Source organism: Ranitomeya variabilis, chromosome 5, assembly GCF_051348905.1.
Source record: "Ranitomeya variabilis isolate aRanVar5 chromosome 5, aRanVar5.hap1, whole genome shotgun sequence".
Lineage (NCBI taxonomy): Eukaryota > Metazoa > Chordata > Amphibia > Anura > Dendrobatidae > Ranitomeya > Ranitomeya variabilis.
The window spans coordinates 198,867,100-198,888,905 of record NC_135236.1 but is presented as its reverse complement, the minus strand read 5'-3'; the positions used below and the strand labels follow the sequence as shown (position 1 = coordinate 198,888,905).

General features: G+C 40.7%; 1 protein-coding gene across 4 annotated transcripts in view; it reads left to right on the top strand.

The window, feature by feature from the left end:
• The window catches only part of SEMA6D (semaphorin 6D), a 78,373-nt gene that overhangs the window by 47,979 nt on the left and 8,588 nt on the right, over positions 1-21,806 (top strand). For all 4 annotated transcript variants that reach the window (XM_077263738.1, XM_077263736.1, XM_077263735.1 and 1 more), the window contains exons 2-16: positions 4,978-5,119; positions 7,531-7,642; positions 8,712-8,772; positions 8,891-8,953; positions 9,044-9,145; positions 11,819-11,909; positions 12,497-12,616; positions 13,093-13,181; positions 15,167-15,384; positions 15,502-15,633; positions 15,772-15,927; positions 16,626-16,799; positions 20,662-20,802; positions 20,887-20,964; positions 21,420-21,478. In XM_077263738.1, the coding sequence (XP_077119853.1) occupies positions 5,011-5,119; positions 7,531-7,642; positions 8,712-8,772; positions 8,891-8,953; positions 9,044-9,145; positions 11,819-11,909; positions 12,497-12,616; positions 13,093-13,181; positions 15,167-15,384; positions 15,502-15,633; positions 15,772-15,927; positions 16,626-16,799; positions 20,662-20,802; positions 20,887-20,964; positions 21,420-21,478 (1,705 nt within the window). In that variant the 5' untranslated portion in view covers positions 4,978-5,010. The remainder of the gene's footprint in view (positions 1-4,977; positions 5,120-7,530; positions 7,643-8,711; positions 8,773-8,890; positions 8,954-9,043; positions 9,146-11,818; positions 11,910-12,496; positions 12,617-13,092; positions 13,182-15,166; positions 15,385-15,501; positions 15,634-15,771; positions 15,928-16,625; positions 16,800-20,661; positions 20,803-20,886; positions 20,965-21,419; positions 21,479-21,806) is intronic.

Here is a 21,806-nt window from a genome sequence, read left to right as displayed (position 1 = left end):
TGTTATTCCCGTCACAGTTTCTGGAGTAACATTTCTGGTGTAAAACATGCCAGATTGGATTAATTCGACAAGGGGGAATTCAGTGGTGGGGTGGAAACATGTCCCTGCCCCGTATACTTCCCAGCTATGTGTACTTGGCATATCTGATCCAAAGTGGCGTGAAAGCACATAAGTCTCAAAATTGTTGCACAACTACACGAAAAAGTTTTGATGAATCGGTCCCTTTCAGGACTTGTCATCTCTTCCTTAGGGTACCGTCACACATTGAAATTTCCATCGCTACGACGTTACGATTCGTGACGTTCTAGCGATATCGTTACGATATCGCTGTGTCTGACACGCTACTGCGATCAGACACCCTGCTGAGAATCGTACGTCGTAGCAGATCGTTTGGAACTTTCTTTCGTCGCTTGATCACCCGCTGACATCGCTGGATCGTTGTGTGTGACAGCGATCCAGCGATGTCTTCGCTTGTAACCAGGGTAAACATCGGGTAACTAAGCGCAGGGCCGCGCTTAGTAACCCGATGTTTACCCTGGTTACAAGCATAAACGTAAAAAAACAAACCGTACATACTCACCCGTCGGTGTCCTTCAGGTCCCTTGCCGTCTGCTTCCTGCTCTGAGTGCCGGCCGGAAAGTGAGAGCAGATCACAGCGGTGCTGCGTTCTGCTCTCACTGTACGGCTGCACTCAGAGCAGGAAGCAGACGGCAAGGGACCTGAAGGACACCGACGGGTGAGTATGTACTGTTTGTTTTTTTACATTTACGCTGGTAACCAGGGTAAACATCGGGTTACTAAGCGCGGCCCTGCGCTTAGTTACCCGATGTTTACCCTGGTTACCCGGGGACTTCGGCATCGCTCCAGCGCCGTGATTGCAACGTGTGACCGCAGTCTACGACGCTGGAGCGATGATTATACGACGCTGCGACGTCACGAAGCGATGAAAATTTCAATGTGTGACGGTACCCTTAGAGTCTTTGTTTGTGCCTTTTTGTTTGTTTTTTTGCCTTGTCCATGTTTCCTTCATGATTAGAGGAGTTCCGCAGTAGAATGGTGGTAGTAGTACTTACTTTTAGCTGGTTTGAATTGGTTTCTCGGCTTAGATGCAACGGAGCTTCTCAGACTCATGTCCTACACCATGTTCTTCGGGCCATACACCACTCACTTCTTTAAATCATTTCCATATTTCACCAGGGAAGATGAAATAACATTTGCAAACCAGTTTGGGGGAAAAGCTATTTAAATTCCACTTTATGTCATCAGGAAATATTTCAATAAAGTAATGGAACTGACAAACGTGTACAAGGATTTGTAACAAATAACATTTAACCCTGCCGCCCGTGTAACATGAGTTGTTGTTGTAGATAAATCCGCAGGGAAAGGACTGATAAATTAGCTGGTAAAATTGACAAGTGACAAGACATTTGGAAACATCATTTGTCTTCTCTCAACAGTGAAGGTGATATCCATGCATTTCAAATAATGCCTTCTCCTGCATCCAGAACTGTGAAAATAACAGGTAGCAGGTTGTATAAGCGTGCCGTTCCTCCCAAATCCCTTTTTATAACAGTCTTGGAGCTCACCAGGCTATTATTCCCCATTGCTTCCAAATTGAACATTTGTACAGTATATCACTATTACCGAGTCCATAGCTTTTTCTGTTTATTGTAGGGCATACCTCAGCATGGAGTGAGGCTCCAGTGAGCAGCTTCCTCACAATCCCACATCTTCCCGTTCTACATGTCTTACTGGATTAAACAAGCAATTTGTTAAACTTTTACTGGAAACATACCAGAACTGATGGGTCTAGCTGCAACACAACCTAGTCTTACGTGTAATCGTGCTGACATAGAAGACTGACATAGTCTCAATAGGGAAATCTGCTGGAAGTATATACTAAACCAAAGTATCTTCAGTTATGTGGCCTCTAGCACATGGCCTTATTATGAGGTTGTACAGAGCTGTAGTAGGGCATCTATATTATTATTATTATTCATTATTATAGCGCCATTTATTCCATGGCTTTACATGTGAAAAGGGGTATAGAAAATAAAAACAAGTACAATAGTCTTAAACAATAAGGAGCGAGGACCCTGCTCGCGAGGGCTCACACTCTACAACAGGGGCAGGGAATTGTATTTTTGCGAAGGGCCATTTGGATATTTATACCATCCTTCTGGGGCCGTACAAACTCCGCCCACAAAGTACATCCTGACACTGGCACTGGTTTCAGGACGTAATCTTTCATTGCATGCCCTTCAGTGTTCAGTAATGAACACTGTGTGTGTGTGCTTCCAGAGCAAGAAGAAATTAATGAGCTGGTGGCAATCAAAGTACACCTCCCTGCCCAAGAATGCGGTCCCTGAGAATCTGCTCGTGGGCCTGATAAAAGGTCATCGAGGGCCGTAAATGTCCCTGGGGCCTGAGGTTTCCCACCCCTGATCTACAAGAATGGGTGAGGATACAATAGGTGAGGTGGTCGTGCAGCGGTTTACAGACATATGGGGCCGTTCTGTACCTAAGTATGCCTCATATTGGACCATGCTCATTTCATCGTATTTTGTATCATGCCCTATAAGAATTACCTCCAGGGGCAAACATCTTAGATATCCAGCGTGTCACGGTGAATTACACAGTGCCCATGGAGTCCCTGTGATGTTGTACAGAGTTTGATGAAATTAAGGTAGTGGAAAAACGTGATAAAATAACCAAAATTAATTGATCTCCCGCTACTCAAGTTCCCCCCTCTTTTACTGGTTCCCTATATCGTATGTTTATTTTCCTGCAGTGATGACATATATCCCTGTGGTCACTGCCACTAAACACTGGCTTTAACAGTAATGTTAGGACTTACGGCACAAGACAGCTGAAACCAGAGATTGGCTGCAGTCATCGCTTAGATGTACAGCAGGAAATTCAGACCATCATGGACCTACAGATTGGTGATGGCTGAGCCTTGATGTTGGGCAGTTTTATCAGATAAGTCAATTTCTTCACACTCTGTTCAACCCCTTTAAAGGAAAATGGTACTATAGATCGCTCTTAGGGACAAGTGGGCTGCAGAAAAAGGATGCAGCAAAAAATATATTTATTTTCCTAAACCAAATATGCTTAGCACTTTATGATAGCTGGTCGTCTAATACCAATATATTAGTTGATTAATAAGTCAAATAAAGGCATAAGATGTATTTTATAAATATATAGAATATTTGCTTAAAAAATATGAATCAAGCGTTCTCTGGCGTCCATGTCACATCACCTACATCTGCACCTGCTGTTTGCAGGGCTGTGTGACTTGTAAACTTTCCAGGGCAGGATGTGTATACTTTACGTGTTTGCTGTGTACACCACAAGATGTGTGGGTTATTGAACCAATATTTTGATAGCAAGATAAAGTGCAGTCTATTGAGTATTTGCTCATAGTTAGTAATGAAAACTTGTGAATAATTGTGAATATTACGGCATTTAATTATATTTAATTGTGTCATCAGTGTTGGTTGTTGTGGAACAGTTAGATTTTTAAAGAAGATTCTCCTGACATGTTCTTATTTCTCAAGAGTTTACATCTGGGTGTTACTATTCCCCTACAATGGGGCATACAGTCTTTTAAGCCCATTTACATGAGCCAACTGAGGGCACTAAACGATATATACCGATGTCGATCAGTGGTTGTTTTCTGACTTGCTTAGATAGTATACACACTGTCTGTGCCTATAGAATCTAATGTTATCAGCAGCATATCACCTGTTTACACAGGACGATGCGTTGCCAATGAATCTGCTCAAAAATCACAGTCAAACGAGGTTTTTAATAGCTGTCTGAGGAATGTAAGCAGCCTGCGTGACCTAAACATGCTACTGTGCCTTGAAAGGTCTCCAGACTTGTCTCTCATCGAGCGCATCTGGGACATTGGTCTACAATTGCAAACAGAGCTGCCAGCAGCGGATCTTGATGATTTGTGTTCCCAAGTGTATTTAGGGTGGCAGAACATTCATCAGACAATTATTAACAACCTCATTGATATCATGCCAAGGCATATAAGTGCATGGATTTCTGCACATGGCAATTAGATACAAAATAAAAAGAGATGTTTTGGAAATTTTGTTTCCATTTTCCATTATTTGTATATTATCAACATGCCTGCCCATTCTGAGGTTTCAATAGCAATATGACTTTGACTGCTTGGACTTGCAATTTCAATGATGAGAGATAGATAGATAGATAGATAGATAGATAGATAGATAGATAGATAGATAGATAGAAAAAAACTTCTCATGTATATGAACCTTGAATGATATTTATTCAGGAGAAAGAAATCATTTATCCATCATTCTAAAATAAAGCAGATTTGAAAGAATGTACTGTATATATATATATACAGCTCTGGCAAAAATTAAGAGACCACCACACCAAATCCCTGTCATGGGCAGCCCAATCCCCAGACCTGAACCCCATTGAAAACCTCTGGAATGTAATCAGGAGGATGATGGATAGTCACAAGCCATCAAACAAAGAAGAACTGCTTAATTTTTGTTCCAGAAGCAGTGTGAAAAACTGGTGGAAACCATGCCAAGACCCATGAAAGCTGTGACTAAAAATCATGGTTATTCCGCAAAATATTGATTTCTGAACTCTTCCTGAGTTAAAACATTAGTATTGTTGTTCCTAAATGATTATGAGCTTGTTTCCTTTGCATTATTTGAGGGCTGAAAGCACTGAATTTTTTTTTAATTTTGACCATTTTTCTTTGTCAGAAAAAATACTAAATTTATTGCTTGGAAATACGGAGACATGATGTCAGAAGTTTATAGACTAAAAGAACAATTTACATTTTACTCAAAAATATACCTATAAAGAGAAAAATCAGACAAACTGAACATTTTGCAGTGGTCTCTTCATTTTTGCTAGAGCTGTATATTTTTTTTTAGAATAAATGAAAAGATAATTAATATATATTTTTTGAATTTCTCGTAGGTAAAAACCTGTTTCTTGTCCATTTTATGAGCCATGACGCTGGTTGTGCTTCATGCTGGCATGGTGCTGGTAATGGCGTCATTGGTCTATGCAGTTAGTTTCCCTGAAGATGACGAACCTATCAACATTGTAGATTATCACTGTGAGTATCCTCACTATTTTCTAACATCTGTCATTTATTTCTCAGATTTGATGTTAGGGGGCTGATCACTTGTTTATATCAACTGGTTGTGGAGATGTCATGGCAGAAGTGTGAAGGTTCACAAATAACACTAGTATTGTCATTGACTGACTAGAATGCTATTGCGAAATAAATAAGTAGAAAAATAAATTATAACATAAATGGATGGATTTAATATATTAAAGAAACATTAAGGCTAGGTGCACACGTTGAGTAAATCAGTGCAGAAATTTCTGCACCATTTCTGCATCTCTTGGCAGGATAGACGCAGCTGCAAAAATGCATGTTTTTGATGCGTTTTTGACTGATTTCAATGAGGTCAATGGTGGAAAACCGTGGAAAAAAACGCACAGAGAATTGAAATGCTGCAGATTATTTTCTGCACCAAGTCTGCAGCACAAAAATACTCAACCTGTGCATGACACTTCAGGTTTCTGATTCACTTTGCTGCCATCTGGATTACTTCAGATTTTGCTAATATATCTGCATGGCTTAAACGCACCAAATCTGCAACATGTTCACAAGCCCTAAAGAAACAGAAAAGAGTAATATGTATCATGATAGATCCCTCTTTTCATGCATTCCTGTCCCACTATATGTACCCCTTGAGATACTTTTTTCACCTCTGGCTATATACTTCTATTACTGTTAAAAAGAAAGTTTTAAACCCCTAACCCTTATGTCCCCCAGATAATTTTCCACTGCAAGAAGGTCAAATTTTTTACCCTAATTTTAGAAGTTTTTTTTTTCAGGAGCAGGAGGTCTTTGTAACTTTACTATCCCTTTAAATTAGTCATTTTTAATGGATTGTCCAGGACTTTTTTTTTTAGCAACTACATGCTAACAGAGGCAATTACCTACTTGGCGCTGGCTCAGAGTGGTCACTGAACACTCCTGCCAGTTATTCAGCCGCTCCATGTCAGCAGAGCAGCTCTTCTTCTTCCAGGCTACTCTGTCGATGAGGCGTGACTGCCGAGGTCATGGTGATTGACAGCCTTTTCCCTGCAGGTAGGCAGCAGTGAGTACACTGTCAGCATGACGTCGGTAGTCATGCACCGTGAATAGAGCAGAGAGCTTCCTGTTTTGAAACCACTATTTTCTCAATGTAATGTCAGAGGAAGCCACTGAATTGCTGGCAGGAGCAGTTTGTGACTGCCCCGTGCCAACAGACATTAGTGCTGGACACAACAGGCAGGTAGTTAGCAACTACCTGTCTGTTAGTTTTTAGACCTGTAGTAAAAAAAATTCAATCTTCCGGGATAACCCCTTTAAAGGCAACCTGTCATGTAAACATTCTGCAGATAAGAGGTTAATCTGCAGGTTAGTAGTGTTCAGATACCGTGCAGCAATAACAATGAGAGCCCCACTGCCGGAAGGAAATTAACTTTCTTCCCTCTGGTAGCATTTGGATTTCAGTCATGGGGTTGGTGCCAGCACGGTTTCAGAAACTGTTCTGTATATAGAGAGAAGCAGACTGTAATCACGTCCCCGACACAGACAGACAGACGGCCCTAATGCTGAGCTGCTGTCCTGGGGGTGCGTTTATAGCCGTTGCTTTGTATGCACAGAGCGGTGACTGAAACCGTGATGGCGCCACCCGTGTGGCTCAGTACTAAGATTTGACGGGTGGGAATAAAGTTCATTTCTTCCCGGCAGCGGGGTTCTCAGTGTCAGAATTCTGTTAACCTGCAGGCTAACCCCATATCTGCAGGTTAATAACATTATTTTACATGCTAGGTTCCCTTTAAAGACACTTGTCATGTTCCATATTTCTTTTCCTAGTCTAAATGGTCCTGTTCTCCTGAACCCTGCATTGTACATTTTTTTTGTTCCTGTGTCTCACTGTTCCTGAGAAGTAGCCTCTCTTCCCTCCAGGAGTCTTTAAGCCAAGTGGACAATGTCATCAAAAAGACTCATAGAGAAAATATGAGGACCATGCCCACTTGGTTAACAAGACTAGATTTCCATTCGGGAAAGAGGGAGCCATATCTTAGGAATGGAGAATTTGGCAGGTGTCAGGTCCTCTGTCAATATATGAACAATATGTGTTTCATTGTGCGGAGTTCTTTGCATAGATTTGTATAGCATGGATTAATTTGGTTGAAATCTTTCTAGCATGTTGTGGACTGCTTTTCCAGGAGAACATGCTAGAAAGGTGTATGTGGATGTCTTTTGAAAGCCCACACCATTTAATATGGAAGGAAATTACATTTGCTGACTTTGGTCATATTTTATTCATTTATATTCAAGATGTAGCAACAGGGATTTAGCTTAAACCCTTCTACACCTAGTATATACAGCTAATCAATTCTGTCTATTGATTCTTTAGCTGTGTAATCCAGAGTGATGGTGTATCCCATTTTAACTTGCAGATTCAAGGCAATATCCAGTATTTAAAGGACGCCCTTCAGGCAATGAATCGCAGCACAGCTTGGACTTTCAACTCATGTTAAAAATTCGAGACACACTTTATGTTGCTGGAAGGTAATTTCCTTTAATCTGTTTATATGCATTGGACTTGTATTCTATTTTACGTTTCGGCAGTTATTTTTAAAGCTCAGAGAAAAGCTTCGATTTAGGAAATGAAAATAGTAATCTCTATCAGTATATTAGATTTCATGCTTAGGAAGGAAAGTCACAGAAATAGAAAAACAACCAAGTCTTACTGGGCCTTGTGAGTGACTGAATTTACCAGTCCAACAACCCGATGCATGATTCCTAAAGTTTTATTTGTATGGGAAGTTATTGCCTTTTGGTTAAAATTAGCAACAATTTGCAAATGACTCTTAACGATTGATCAGTTAAAAAAGGATGAAGAACAGAATTACAAAGTCTGTCTGCCGTGTTTCATCCATTTTACATGGATCTTCATAGACTTTAATGGACGAGTCTGATCGGAAAACGGAAGACATTCTCCAAGTCTCATGGATCAGACACATGGATTTTTATTACAGATGTGTGTATGGATCACTGCAACTCTGTAGGTCAGTTTGCGGCCTGTGAAAAAAACATAATGCATCTTTAGACTCAATATTTTGCTCATTTCTATTTTAATTTTTAATACTTTTTTAAGTGACTATATCCTTCAGTAAGTAACTGGTTGCAAACACATTTTCACGCTTGATGGATTAATATGTTTTTGCAAATGTCATGTTTGAGTCCAGTAGAAAATCCCAGTAATGCAGGTTGATCACTCTTACCTTGGAAAGACATTGATTTTCAGAAGTATGATTCAAAACTGTTGACTGATGATTTGTGCAAGAACAGTCTGCTAAAGCATGCAAACTCCGGATCTTCAAGACATATGGAAAGAAGATCAGATTGCTTTGTCACAAGAAGAAAGCGAATGAAAATGATACTCTTACTAAAGAAGGAAAAATGTAATCCGGCAATAACCTCCTCTCCCAGACAAAGAAATTCAGTAGGACTGCAGAACATGTGTATTGTCTGACAAGGGTCTTGAAAATGCATTTGTCATGGCATGCATGAATAACTCTTAAGGCCAGCACTTTTATCCATTTCCTGAAGTGGCTTCTTTCTTTATCTTCCACAGAGATCAAGTTTATGCCGTAAATTTAAATGAGATGCACAAGACTGAAGTAACACCAAGCAGAGTAAGTGACCGTACTCCTCAAGTGCCATCAAAATGCCGCTTTGACTTATAAAGGATAAAGAAGAAAAAAAGAAAATGTCATTCACTTTCTTTTTTGTTTGCTGATTTTGTTTCTTCAGAAGTTGACATGGAGATCGGGTCAACCAGACCGAAAGAATTGTGCAATGAAAGGCAAACACAAGGTATTTCTGGACTCTTGAAGGCTAAACATCAAAAGATGACTGTTAGAAAGAAGCTTCTGATTTCTAATGTTTCATGTATTTGTGATTCAGGATGAATGCCATAACTACATCAAGGTTTTTGTTCCACGGAATGATGAGATGGTCTTTGTCTGTGGTACAAATGCTTTCAATCCCATGTGTAGATACTACAGGGTAAGTAAGGCCTTTAAATCTGTATGTATTCGGATGCAAATCTTCTCAGTCTCTGTACTTTCTGGAAACGCAATTGATTGAACACGTATTTGATCTGACTGATATAGCCATAAATCCCAGAGGCTTAGTTTTGAGGCTTAATTATAGATTGGACCACTGTTCATCTAGTAATGGGAAAAGTTAACGTATAGTTAAAATTATTTGGATTTATCTAAATGACATGTTCAATCCAGTTGAGCTCTAGAGGTGTTTAACATGAGAATATATATTGAATAGTACTCGTAACTCTGAGGAAGAAAGAGATTTTAACTGATGAATTTTTTTTAGGATTTACTAAAGGAAAGCTATCAGCAGAAATGACTCACTGTTTAACTCTTTAAAAAAGATCTTGGTACAAAGGTTTTTTCTTTTCATTGGCCTTCGGCTTGATCCTGAACTATGGCAACTTTATGGATGAACCATCTGTAGGTGGATCGATCTTGTGCAAATTACATAGGTCCACCAAGGTCTTCTACAACGTTATTTTCTTGGTCTTCCTCTTCGCCTTGTTCCTTCTATTCTTCCGATTATGATGTCCTTCTCCAGTGATTTCTCTCTAGTGATACCAAATTAGCCAATTGAAAAAAAAAGACTTGATTACTCTCAGTTGGAGAAACAAAATAAAATATTGTAGACATTATACCTTTTAATGGATAACAGCTTTGTAGCATTATTCATTCAATTTTTGTTAGCCATTAAAGGTATCATATCTGCAAAATGATTTTGTTTCTCTAATTGAGATCAATCAATGTTTTGTTTTTTACAGTATCATGATCTGTATAAAAAAAATAGTAATCTTTTCACAGTGGCCACTGTGGGTTTTTTTAGACTCCTGTCTTTTCAGAAAGAGTTTTCAGCAGGTTCCTTATCAGCACAGGCAGGATTTCAATTACAAGTCACACCTTTATACACAGTTGATTACACAGTATCCATCAATCACAGTAGGTCATGTCACAGCTGACCCTGCTACCCATCCCTCCGCGATGACCAAAGCACACATTCATTAGTTGCTTCAATATAAAAGCTAGGGTCTTAAGGTACCTTCACACTAAACGACGCTGCAGCGATATCGACAACGATGCCGATCGCTGCAGCGTCGCTGTGTGGTCGCTGGAGAGCTGTCACACAGACAGCTCTCCAGCGACCAACGATGCCGAGGTCCCCGGGTAACCAGGGTAAACATCGGGTTACTAAGCGCAGGGCCGCGCTTAGTAACCCGATGTTTACCCTGGTTACCATTGTAAATGTAAAAAAAACAAACAGTACATACTCACCTTCTGCTGTCTGTCACACGTCCCTCGCCGTCTGCTTCCCGCACTGACTGTGAGCGCCGGCCGTAAAGTGAAAGCATAGCACAGCAGTGACGTCACCGCTGTGCCCTGCTTTACGGCCGGCACTCACAGTCAGTGCGGGAAGCAGACGGCGAGGGACGTGTGACAGACAGCAGAAGGTGAGTATGTACTGTTTGTTTTTTTTACATTTACAATGGTAACCAGGGTAAACATCGGGTTACTAAGCGCGGCCCTGCGCTTAGTAACCCGATATTTACCCTGGTTACCACTGTAAAACATCGCTGGCATCGTTGCTTTGGCTGTCAAACACGACGATACACGCCGATCTGACGACCAAATAAAGTTCTGAACTTTCAGCAACGACCAGCGATATCACAGCGGGATCCAGATCGCTGCTGCGTGTCAAACACAACGATATCGCTATCCAGGACGCTGCAACGTCACGGATCGCTATCGTTATCGCTGCAAAGTCATTTAGTGTGAAGGTACCTTTAGTCTGTTCATTGTCACAATGTGTTGTTTCCTGAAACTAAGAGAAGATTAGAGTCTACAAAAGCCCCAGTGGACAGTGTGAAAATTGCAAGATTTCTATTCTTTATTTTTTAACACAGATTGTGATATGAAAAACACATTGCCCACAAAAAATATTTAACACAAAAATCTGATTTAAACAATGGGTCATGTTCCAATGATAGCTTCCCTTTAAACAACCACTTTTAAATAAGCCAGACCTTGATAGAAGCCTTTACAGACATGTCACTGTTGATTTAAATCCTATTTTAACATGCTGAACATCTGAGTGATGGATTTTAGAAAGGAGAGATTGGGGGAGGTGGTGAGGAGGTGGGTTGTTTTATTTGATTATTATGTATAAGAAAGCTGAATATCTTGAATAAATCTATAAACCAAGAAGTAGATAGAGAATTAAAATTTTTTGATTCACATCCTAAAAAATTAAACATGTGATATATTAAATATGTTATTACAATTCTTTTTATGCTGGTTACTGCGGATAAAAGCTCTAAGTAGATGGATTAACCTACTGCTTGAACCATAACGAGCCAGATATTCACATGATTAACTGCTCAGAACCACAGGGGGTTGGTTCCTTAGTACTTATAATGTCATACATATCTGTAATAAATGATCATTAGGCTTTCTTTTGTCATAGGCACTTAAATTTTTAACAAAAACAATGTCCATAAATTCATCAGCTTCGTCATTTATACATTAAACATTATTAACATAATATTATAAAGTTGTTTAGAAATATACGGCTGAGGTGCAGTGGGAAAGTGCACAGTGTCTTGTTGCTGAATTATATATTTTTTTTACTTTGCAGCTAAGCACTTTGGAATATGACGGGGAAGAAATAAGTGGTTTGGCTAGATGCCCATTTGATGCCAGACAAACCAACGTAGCCCTTTTTGCTGGTAAAACATTTTTCAGTTAGCAAGGCATATTGCGCTATGATTGTTAGGGACAAGAAATAAATAGCCATCTTCATTTCATCAGTATTTCATCAGTATGTAAAGCAAGTAGGGTTTTTTAGTGGTCCAGAAATAAGATATATATTTACCAAAAATAGTTTGTTCGCCTTGGACTACACCTATAGCTGTTCCAGTATTTAGCAACATCATAGTTTTTGTATTGCTACGGGCGATCCAGTATTTATTTGTTCTAGATTTTGCAACTTTGCTGTAACAATATAGATTTTAGACCTGCTGGTACTGAAAGATACATGTTTTATGTGTATTTCACTGCCAATATCCCTCATTTTGGTTCTTGTCACCTTTATTGTGTAGCTGTTTTTTCTAGCAGAAGACTATAGCCAGATATTATGATCTTGTTACACAGTACAACTTGCTTGGTTTGTGCGTTTGTGTTAATGCTGACGTTGTGCGCCATTTTAGCATCCATTCATAATTACGGTAGTAGATTTCTATGGAAAATGCACAAAATGTCATGTGTATATGTTTGTAGTCAATGGTATAATAAGGCGTTCTTCTTTCTCGCTCAGATGGGAAGTTATACTCTGCCACCATGGCTGACTTCCAAGCCAGCGATGCTGTAATCTATCGGAGCATGGGGGATGGATTTGCTCTGAGGACAATTAAATATGACTCCAAGTGGCTAAAAGGTACTTGAAACCGAGCTTTTATTAATAATGACAAAGAGATCAGGCACCTACTTGATATGGGAATGAAGCGTAACACAGTTTAATAGTATTTCTGAGAAATATGATGCATATTAAGTACCGGAGACCCTTTTAGGTTTGACACAGCTATATGATGAAGCTAAATCTTGCATGCTGATGCATCAAGGTCTTTACTCCAAATGCATATTTTTCTTCCCTTTTGCACAAGGGTTTATGATTGATTCTGCCATAAAAATAAAATCTGAACTGTAATATCAGTCCTCTGAGACCCTTTTACACTCCATTAGACAGCATAAAAGACTGGAAGATCAATTAGGCTAGAATCCTCACGTATGTGTATGCTTCAGGTCAGAGATACGAGTCCAGCGCGCTCGCAGTTGAGTTTATACATTCCAGATGTGCATTGTGCATCTTCTACAATTTGACTGATCTCGTCTCCTGTCCTACTGACTTTCCAGAGCCGCATTTTCTCCACGCGATAGAGTACGGCAACTACATCTACTTCTTTTTCCGAGAGATTGCTGTGGAGCATAATAATTTAGGCAAGGTAAGTGCAGATTTGGGGGTATTCCAAGTTCTAGTATTTAACATAGCACTCGCAAAGATGAGTCCAAGTTCACCAACGTGGCATAACATTTTGAACATGTCGCTGCCTGATAAATCTCTCTGCTATTATAAAATTATCCATTAGCCTTGGGGCTGTTCATTTTCATCTGCTTCTCAACCGCAATCTATTACTGAGATATTTGCTTCACTCTTTTCTTTAATTAATCTTCAAAGACGGACTTTCCATGACCCAGAAATCGAGTATGTCGGATGAAGCCTAGGTGTGTTATCGTTTTCTTAAAATGTGCAGGAAAGAATACATGGCTTTATCCGAGAGCAAAATGGCTTTCAGATTCCTGTATGACCCTGATTAGAAAATCACTTTATTTCTTGGCAAAGATTAAATGCATAAATATGTTTATATTTCAACACAGGTTCCATTGTGCCTCCCAAATGTTAAATATTTAAATGACACAAATGCAGTTTATGATACTTTGGCCACATTATAGACATTCCACTGTAAATTATTAAACCATTTACGCATGGTTAATTAAAGACTTCACAAAAGGTGGGGAATCTGAGCGAATGTTATGGGCTTTGCTCAGCGGTGCATTAAAATGGACATCAGGCCGTAGTTAAAAACTGTCTGCTTTCCTTCAGTGCCTAATTCAGACAAACTAGAGCCTGCTGAATGCATACCTGTGCAGAATTGTTTGATCCAAGTAAAGGAAAATTTCTAGAATCTACATTAGTTCTTTATATGACGTGACTTTAACTCCCAGGGATTACTGTAAAATGGCCTTACTGCCCAAATCCAGAAACAACATAAAGAATTGCATGCAGAGGTGTAAACCAGCATCATGTGCCTGATATCTAAATCTTAAAGCTTTTTTACTTAAATTCTTATACACCTAGATTTTTTATCATGGTACCGTTTGCTCTAAATCTGTATATTCCATTTCATATATAGGAAAAGCAAGATTACTAAAAAATACACAGATTTATAGAAGAAGAAAAAATATTCAATTTTTTCAGATTCTATTTTTGTCATTGTATAGTGTGTTTAATGACGGGTATGAGTAGGCTAGAGTGGACATGAACTTACAGCAGCAGATGAAGGGTGTGTTGGTTTTATTGGGAGTCAGTGACCCGTTCACCCATGTGATTTTGGTATTAATTACAGGGCACCGCATGGTGTTTGTGGTCGGCGTTATGCAGTAGTATTATGCCTGTAGAGGTATAACTTTGTAAAACAGTTTCTAAAGCCAACAACTCTAGAGCTAGAATGCTAAGAAAAAAAATCTAAAGAACAGAGTCTATTTGTTTGAATAGAATTATGGGAAATATCTTGCATTTTCATGGTAACCCAGCGCCCTTGTGACTTGACAGATCTGTGGCTGGTTTTTATTGAAGGGAACCTGTCAGTCGATTCATACTGCACGAACCACAGGCATCACGGATCAGAATCTGGCTACACAATTGCAGCCAGGTATGTTGTCTCTGCAACACTACGGCTACAGGGACTATAGGGAAAGGCAAGACTAGTCCAGCGCCCTCACAGCAGGCTTCTCCTTGCGTTTCTCTAGTTGATTGACAGGTCTCTCCTGATGTACAAATATGGAAGAGACCAGTCAATCAACTGGAACTGTTCAGAGAGAAGCTGACCGGTGGCTGTGCCAGACTAATATCATCTCTCCCCATAGTCTGTGACCAGTTCTTGGATCTATATATTTTCTCTGGAATGTCAGAGTGTTTCAGAGAAATACATACCTGGCTGCAATTGTGAAGCAAAGCTCTGAATCTTGCTGCCCATGGTTTGGACACATGAATCATGTGCCAGGTTCTCTTTAAAAATATACCAACAAATGAATTGAGACATACTGATTCTGGTTAGTTTGGCCTCACCAACCCTTCCTGTATTGCCAATGATTGCACTTCAGCATATATTCTTCCTCTCATTTTATGGATTTGACTCTTGGTTTCCAGGCTGTACATTCCCGTGTAGCACGAATATGCAAAAATGACCTAGGAGGGTCTCAAAGGGTTCTTGAAAAACATTGGACTTCATTCGTGAAGGCAAGACTCAACTGCTCTGTTCCAGGGGATTCATTCTTCTACTTTGATGTTCTGCAGTCTATCACAGACATAATAGAAATCAATGGTGTTCCCACTGTTGTCGGCGTGTTTACTACTCAGCTAAATAGGTAAAGAGAAGAAACTGACATCAAATAGAGTCTTTCACTTTCTTCATGCTAGAGCAATTGTTTCTATTGTCTAACATGCACAAGAAAGATTTTCTTTTTTTTCTGTTCCTTTCTCAGCATACCTGGTTCGGCGGTTTGTGCTTTTACTATGGACGACATTGAGAAAGTATTCAGAGGAAGATTTAAAGAACAAAAGACTCCAGACTCTGTTTGGACAGCTGTACCTGAAGATAAAGTACCCAAACCAAGGTATTACAGAGAAAAATAGAGATTAGCTTCGGAGATGTTTTATAAAAGTGCTCAAATGTGTGCTTCACTTTGTAAGGTAACTGATAAAAATACGTAATATTATATCAGAGTCACATATTGTATTGCTCCTTTTTGTAGGCCAGGCTGCTGTGCTAGACATGGTTTGGGTGAAGGTGTCAGGTCCTCCATTGAGTTTCCAGATGAAACCTTGGCCTTTATAAAGTCCCATCCTTTGATGGATTCTGCAGTCCCATCTATTGTTGAAGAGCCATGGTTCACAAAAACCCGTGTCAGGTACTGTATACAATATATCATTTTAAATTAAAGGGATGTTTTCATATTTTCTGTTAGGGAAGAATCTCTTTTCTGGAGTGGAACGCGGTTACACAATGTCCCCTTCTCTTGAGGATATGTACTATTCTGAATTACTCAGAGGATTGATAGAAATGGGCATCGTGTATTGCTTCATTTGCCCTGTAGAGGCAGTGCAGGAAGATTGATCACTCTCTGCAAGATTTCAAGATCTGATTGGTCGGAGTCCAAGTAGGGTCTCACTCCGTGGCTAGAGAATTATCAAGGGGCCAAGTAGAAATATTCCAGTACTGATAAGTAAAGGAAAAAGGACAGGAGGGAATTAGCAGCATGGTCACACACACAACTTGCAGGGATCTGCTTATGAATGGCCTAATATGTAATATATGGTTCCTTAGAGTTCACCAAAGTGAAGCTGCTCCTTGATAGGCATTTTTTAAAAACTTTTTTAGAGGACTGAGAGGGGAACGCTTCTATGGCTTCCATAACCTCTAATGTAACATATAGCATGGAAGGAGTCTTTTTAATATTTCAGTTTTGTTTTTGGTAAATCATTCACCAGCACCCATGAACTAAACTGTTAAATTCATTATATTTTAGATGATATTTTAATTAGAGTTATAATATTAAACATTAGAATGTTATTAATTAAGCCTTGTTTTTCTGTATTTTTATTACAGGTACAGATTGACCGCTGTAGCCGTGGACCACCTCGCCGGACCTTTCCTTAATTACACAGTCATATTTGTGGGCTCGGAAGCTGGCATTGTGCTAAAGATCTTGGCTAAGACTAATCCATTTTCCCTAAATGACAGTGTATTACTGGAAGAAATTGATGCCTACAACCGTGCAAAGTAAGCATTACCTTGTAGAAAACAAATGTATTGATTTCACATGCAAGGTAGTCTCCTCCACAATTTGCACATTTTCAGTCTATTTACTTCTAATGATGTGACCAAGAACACTCTGAAATATAGAACAGTACGAAACAGTAGCAAAACTGAAATAATAATGTTCTTCTCATAATCCTTATTCTCACTGAGGAGTGAGACTGTTCAAATAATAGAAAAAAAGAATCATTATGTTACAGAATTTCTCAGCCTCGGTGCATTACATGTTTACAAGTGAAACCATATGTTAATGTCGGGCAGAATCAGTAGGAGGCTTCAAGCTGTGTTGGGAAATCTCAATGTGCCATGCTGAGTGTTTATTGGTTATTTGCACATATACTGGAAGTTTGTACAGATCCACATATTACTCCCTGAGATCTGGCCATGTCTGGGCAAATGATCACCTACAGCTTGCTCATTCAATTTCTTCCAGTCAGTAATGTGTCACCAGATTGCATGTTTTAGATAACATTCCTATAGGTGTGTAAAGGCCCCGTCTCACACAGCGACGCTGCAGCGATACAGACAACGATGCTGATCGCTGCAGCGTCGCTGTGTGGTCGCTGTGTGGTCGCTGGGGAGCTGTCACACAGACAGCTCTCTCCAGCGACCAACGATCAGGGGAACGACTTCGGCATCGTTGAAACTGTCTTCAACGATGCCGAAGTCCCCCTGCAGCACCCGGGTATCCAGGGTAAACATCGGGTTACTAAGCGCAGGGCCGCGCTTAGTAACCCGATGTTTACCCTGGTTACCAAAAAAAACAAACACTACATACTCACCATCTGTTGCCCGTCAGGTCCCTTGGCGTCTGCTTCCTGCTCTGACTGAGCCGCCGTACAGTGAGAGCAGAGCGCAGCGGTGACGTCACTGCTGTGCTCTCACTTTACGGCGGCTCAGTCAGAGCAGGAAGCAGACGCCAAGGGACCTGACGGACATCAGATGGTGAGTATGTAGTGTTTGTTTTTTTTTACATTTACGCTGGTAACCAGGGTAAACATCGGGTTACTAAGCGCGGCCCTGCGCTTAGTAACCCGATGTTTACCCTGGTTACCAGTGAAGACATCGCTGGATCGGTGTCACACACACCGATTCAGCGATGTCAGCGGGACCTCAACGACCAAAAAAAGGTCCAGGCCATTCTGACACGACCAGCGATCTCGCAGCAGGGGCCTGATCGCTGGTACGTGTCACACATAGCGAGATCGCTACTGAGGTCGCTGTTGCGTCACAAAACTTGTGACTCAGCAGCGATCTCGCTAGCGATCTCGCTATGTGAGACGGGGCCTTAAAGGCTACCTGCACAGATGTAGGTCTTGCATTGTGCACTTTATTTACTTAGCTATTAGCAATCAGTTCAGACTGGTTCAGTCTTTCCACAAGGAGCGCACGAATGTAGATAAAGCAACCCTGCTGCCTTAGTTCCCCGTCTCACATAGCGAGATCGCTAGCGAGATCGCTGCTGAGTCACAAGTTTTGTGACGCAACAGCGACCTCAGTAGCGATCTCGCTATGTGTGACACGTACCAGCGATCAGGCCCCTGCTGCGAGATCGCTGGTCGTGTCAGAATGGCCTGGACCTTTTTTTGGTCGTTGAGGTCCCGCTGACATCGCTGAATCGGTGTGTGTGACACCGATCCAGCGATGTCTTCACTGGTAACCAGGGTAAACATCGGGTTACTAAGCGCAGGGCCGCGCTTAGTAACCCGATGTTTACCCTGGTTACCAGCGTAAATGTAAAAAAAACCAAACAGTACATACTCACCATCTGTTGCCCGTCAGGTCCCTTGGCGTCTGCTTCCTGCTCTGACTGCCGCCGTAAAGTGAGAGCACAGCAGTGACGTCACCGCTGCGCTCTGCTCTCAGTGTACGGCGGCTCAGTCAGAGCAGGAAGCAGACGGCAAGGGACCTGACGGGCAACAGATGGTGAGTATGTACTGTTTGTTTTTTTTGGTAACCAGGGTAAACATCGGGTTACTAAGCGCGGCCCTGCGCTTAGTAACCCGATGTTTACCCTGGTTACCCGGGTGCTGCAGGGGGACTTCGGCATCGTTGAAGACAGTTTCAACGATGCCGAAGTCGTTCCCCTGATCGTTGGTCGCTGGAGAGAGCTGTCTGTGTGACAGCTCCCCAGCGACCACACAGCGACAAAACAGCGACGCTTCAGCGATCAGCATCGTTGTCTGTATCGCTGCAGCGTCGCTGTGTGAGACGGGGCCTTTATTCATGCTGTCCAAACAGTGAGCATCATGAATCAGATCCTGGCTGCACCCACGCGTGAGAGAAAATAAACCTTAAAGATGCAGCCAGCGACCATAGCCAGAGACGAGACTAACCCGATTCTGCCCTGGCCGCCTCTTCCCAGCACCGCTGCAGGTGATTGACAGGTCTGTCCCACAGCAAGAGATCTGTCAGTCACCTCTAGTAGGGATGGGAAAGGCCAGCCGGGGACAATAGGCAGACATGAAACTAGTCTGTCCATTCTCATCGCTGCTAGAGGATCTTTAAAGTATACCCTCTCTAAAACGCACCAGCGTCCTGTAGCTAGGCTCATGCTGCCCAAGCCGCTATCTGCATGAATCAGGTGTTGGGTTCCCTTTAAGTGCAATTCAACTGAGTAATTCCACAATTCCACGGAGGAAAGAAATGATGTCATGCAGTTAATGTGAAAACTTCTAATTGCCTTGCATTAGATACATATATGTTAGGCACTTTACATGGAATGATAATAGCTACAGTTGGAATGAAGATGAAAATTACTGAGCTCAGATAGGAACCTCACTATGGGTAACAACAATTAATTTTTTTCTGCATGCAAATGAGAACTTAGGCCATTGTTCTACCCCTAAAGTTAATGGGGCAACAACTGACTTATTTCCCAAATAGACCAAAGTAAAAAAAAAATAATAATAATAATTGTCATATGTGTTTGATATTACATATTCCAGCGGTCCTATGTTGTTGCCAGTCTCTAGTCCTCTTATGCTCTGTGTATAGAGTAGGCCTTACACCTATATGCCTTGTTAACATCTCAGCTGCCTGAAGTTTTAATCACCATAGTGGCAACAATATAACTGGACAACATGAAGACATTATGATGCATCATTATCGACAAAATGTCACTGAGGCCTGTCACTTACACAAGCCTGACAATTGGCAGGATAGGCTAGAAAAGTCCCATAAGTGCAGCATGTTCTGTTCAGAGCTGTCATACAATTGAATCAAGAGTTGCACATTTGCCACCATCTCTCCATTTCATTTTTGTGATCAGCACTACAAGAGAAGCTCTCAGATAGACTGACTATGACCAAGGTCCATGGGTAACCGAAACGTTGGCCATTGTACATATTGGAGCTAGACATGCTGGCACTACTATACATCTGCATATTACTTCATAATTGCATAGTTCGGAGTGCTGTATTTAATTTATTCTACATTTGGGTACCCAACCAGATGAGCCCAACCATGATATTTAGTGACCCCTCTCCATTCCTGACACTGCATGGCATTGCCCCGTTCATGAGATAAATGCAAGTCCCAGCACTGACACCCTGATTTTTTGGACATTTGTGGCCTTTCCAATTAATATGTTTTTTATGTCCCAGATGTGAAAATGAACACCGCTTTGATTTTTTTTCTTGAGTCTATATTTTATCATAAAGTTGGACTATCAGACAGCCTTTGTCATTATCACATCATCCGTGAGTGGGTAGGAAGTCTTCACCCAGTATTATCCCAGTCTTTAATTTTGATTTACTCTCATTATTCTTTTCTATTTCTCTTTTATACTTTCATATTTATGGATTGCGTGATTTCATCCCTGCAGGTGTTACGGTGACAGTGACGAGGACCGCAGAGTCTTATCCTTGCAAATGGACAAAGATCACCATGCCTTATTCGTGGCCTTTTCAAGTTGCATTATCAGGCTCCCACTGAGTCGTTGTGACCGTTATGGCTCATGCAAAAAGTATGTAAAATTTTCCTTTGAGGTTGCATATCGCTGCTGGTTCCATAACAAATCCTTCATAAAAGCATTCTCATTAACAAACAGGTCGTGTATCGGTTCAAGAGACCCTTACTGCGCTTGGCTAAACCATGAAACCTGCGGCAGAGTCAAGCCTGGCATGTTGTAAGTGTGATTACACTCCTACTGCTAACGGTGGTGATATATCTGAGATTATAGGAATATGTAAACTGTTTTATTAGGATTATGGATTTCGGCCTTCTACCACAATGCCTGGAGATGCGACTGAAATTATTTGTGCTTGGCGATAAAAATTACTCTGTGTATTTTATATTGTATTTCCATCGTAATGCTTTGGAGACAGAAAACATTAATCCTAGCGGGAATTGTAATATCTGCTTTGAATCCAGTTGGGAGGTAAAATATTGCTCCTCCGGAGATTCCTATTAATTATCACAAAGCCATTCTCCTGTACAAACAAGCATAAATTGGCTTTCTATGTTTACACAATATTTTGTCGCTTTTGTATTTGCTGCTAGAATGTATTTCTCATATATTTAAGAGTGCCATCTTTTTGCTCTTTTAATACTCCTCAGTAAATCTTGATTTCTTCCCTGCAGCTTCGGATATGAACAGGATGTGGAACATGGTAACACGGCACAGCTTGGTGATTGCCATGGTAAGGGCCAACCACTGATTGCTCATTACAGCCCTTTATTTTGTGCTTCATAGAAGTAGAATACCGTGCTCCCATAATGCACATACCACCTTTTGACCTTAACCTACCTTTTTTTTTACTTTTTCATTGGCTAAGCTATTTTACATTTAATAGTGGTAGTGAAATGTTTTTTTTTGGTTTTTTTCTTTGACTATGTGCAACTGCTTAAGGACATAGAGGAAAAAGAATCTATGATTAATAACCCAATTTTTTTTTTTTTTTTTGCTTTCCGTTAACATTTGAATTTTTTTGTTTGGATTCGTTTCTTTTACTGATGACCTGTTCCTTT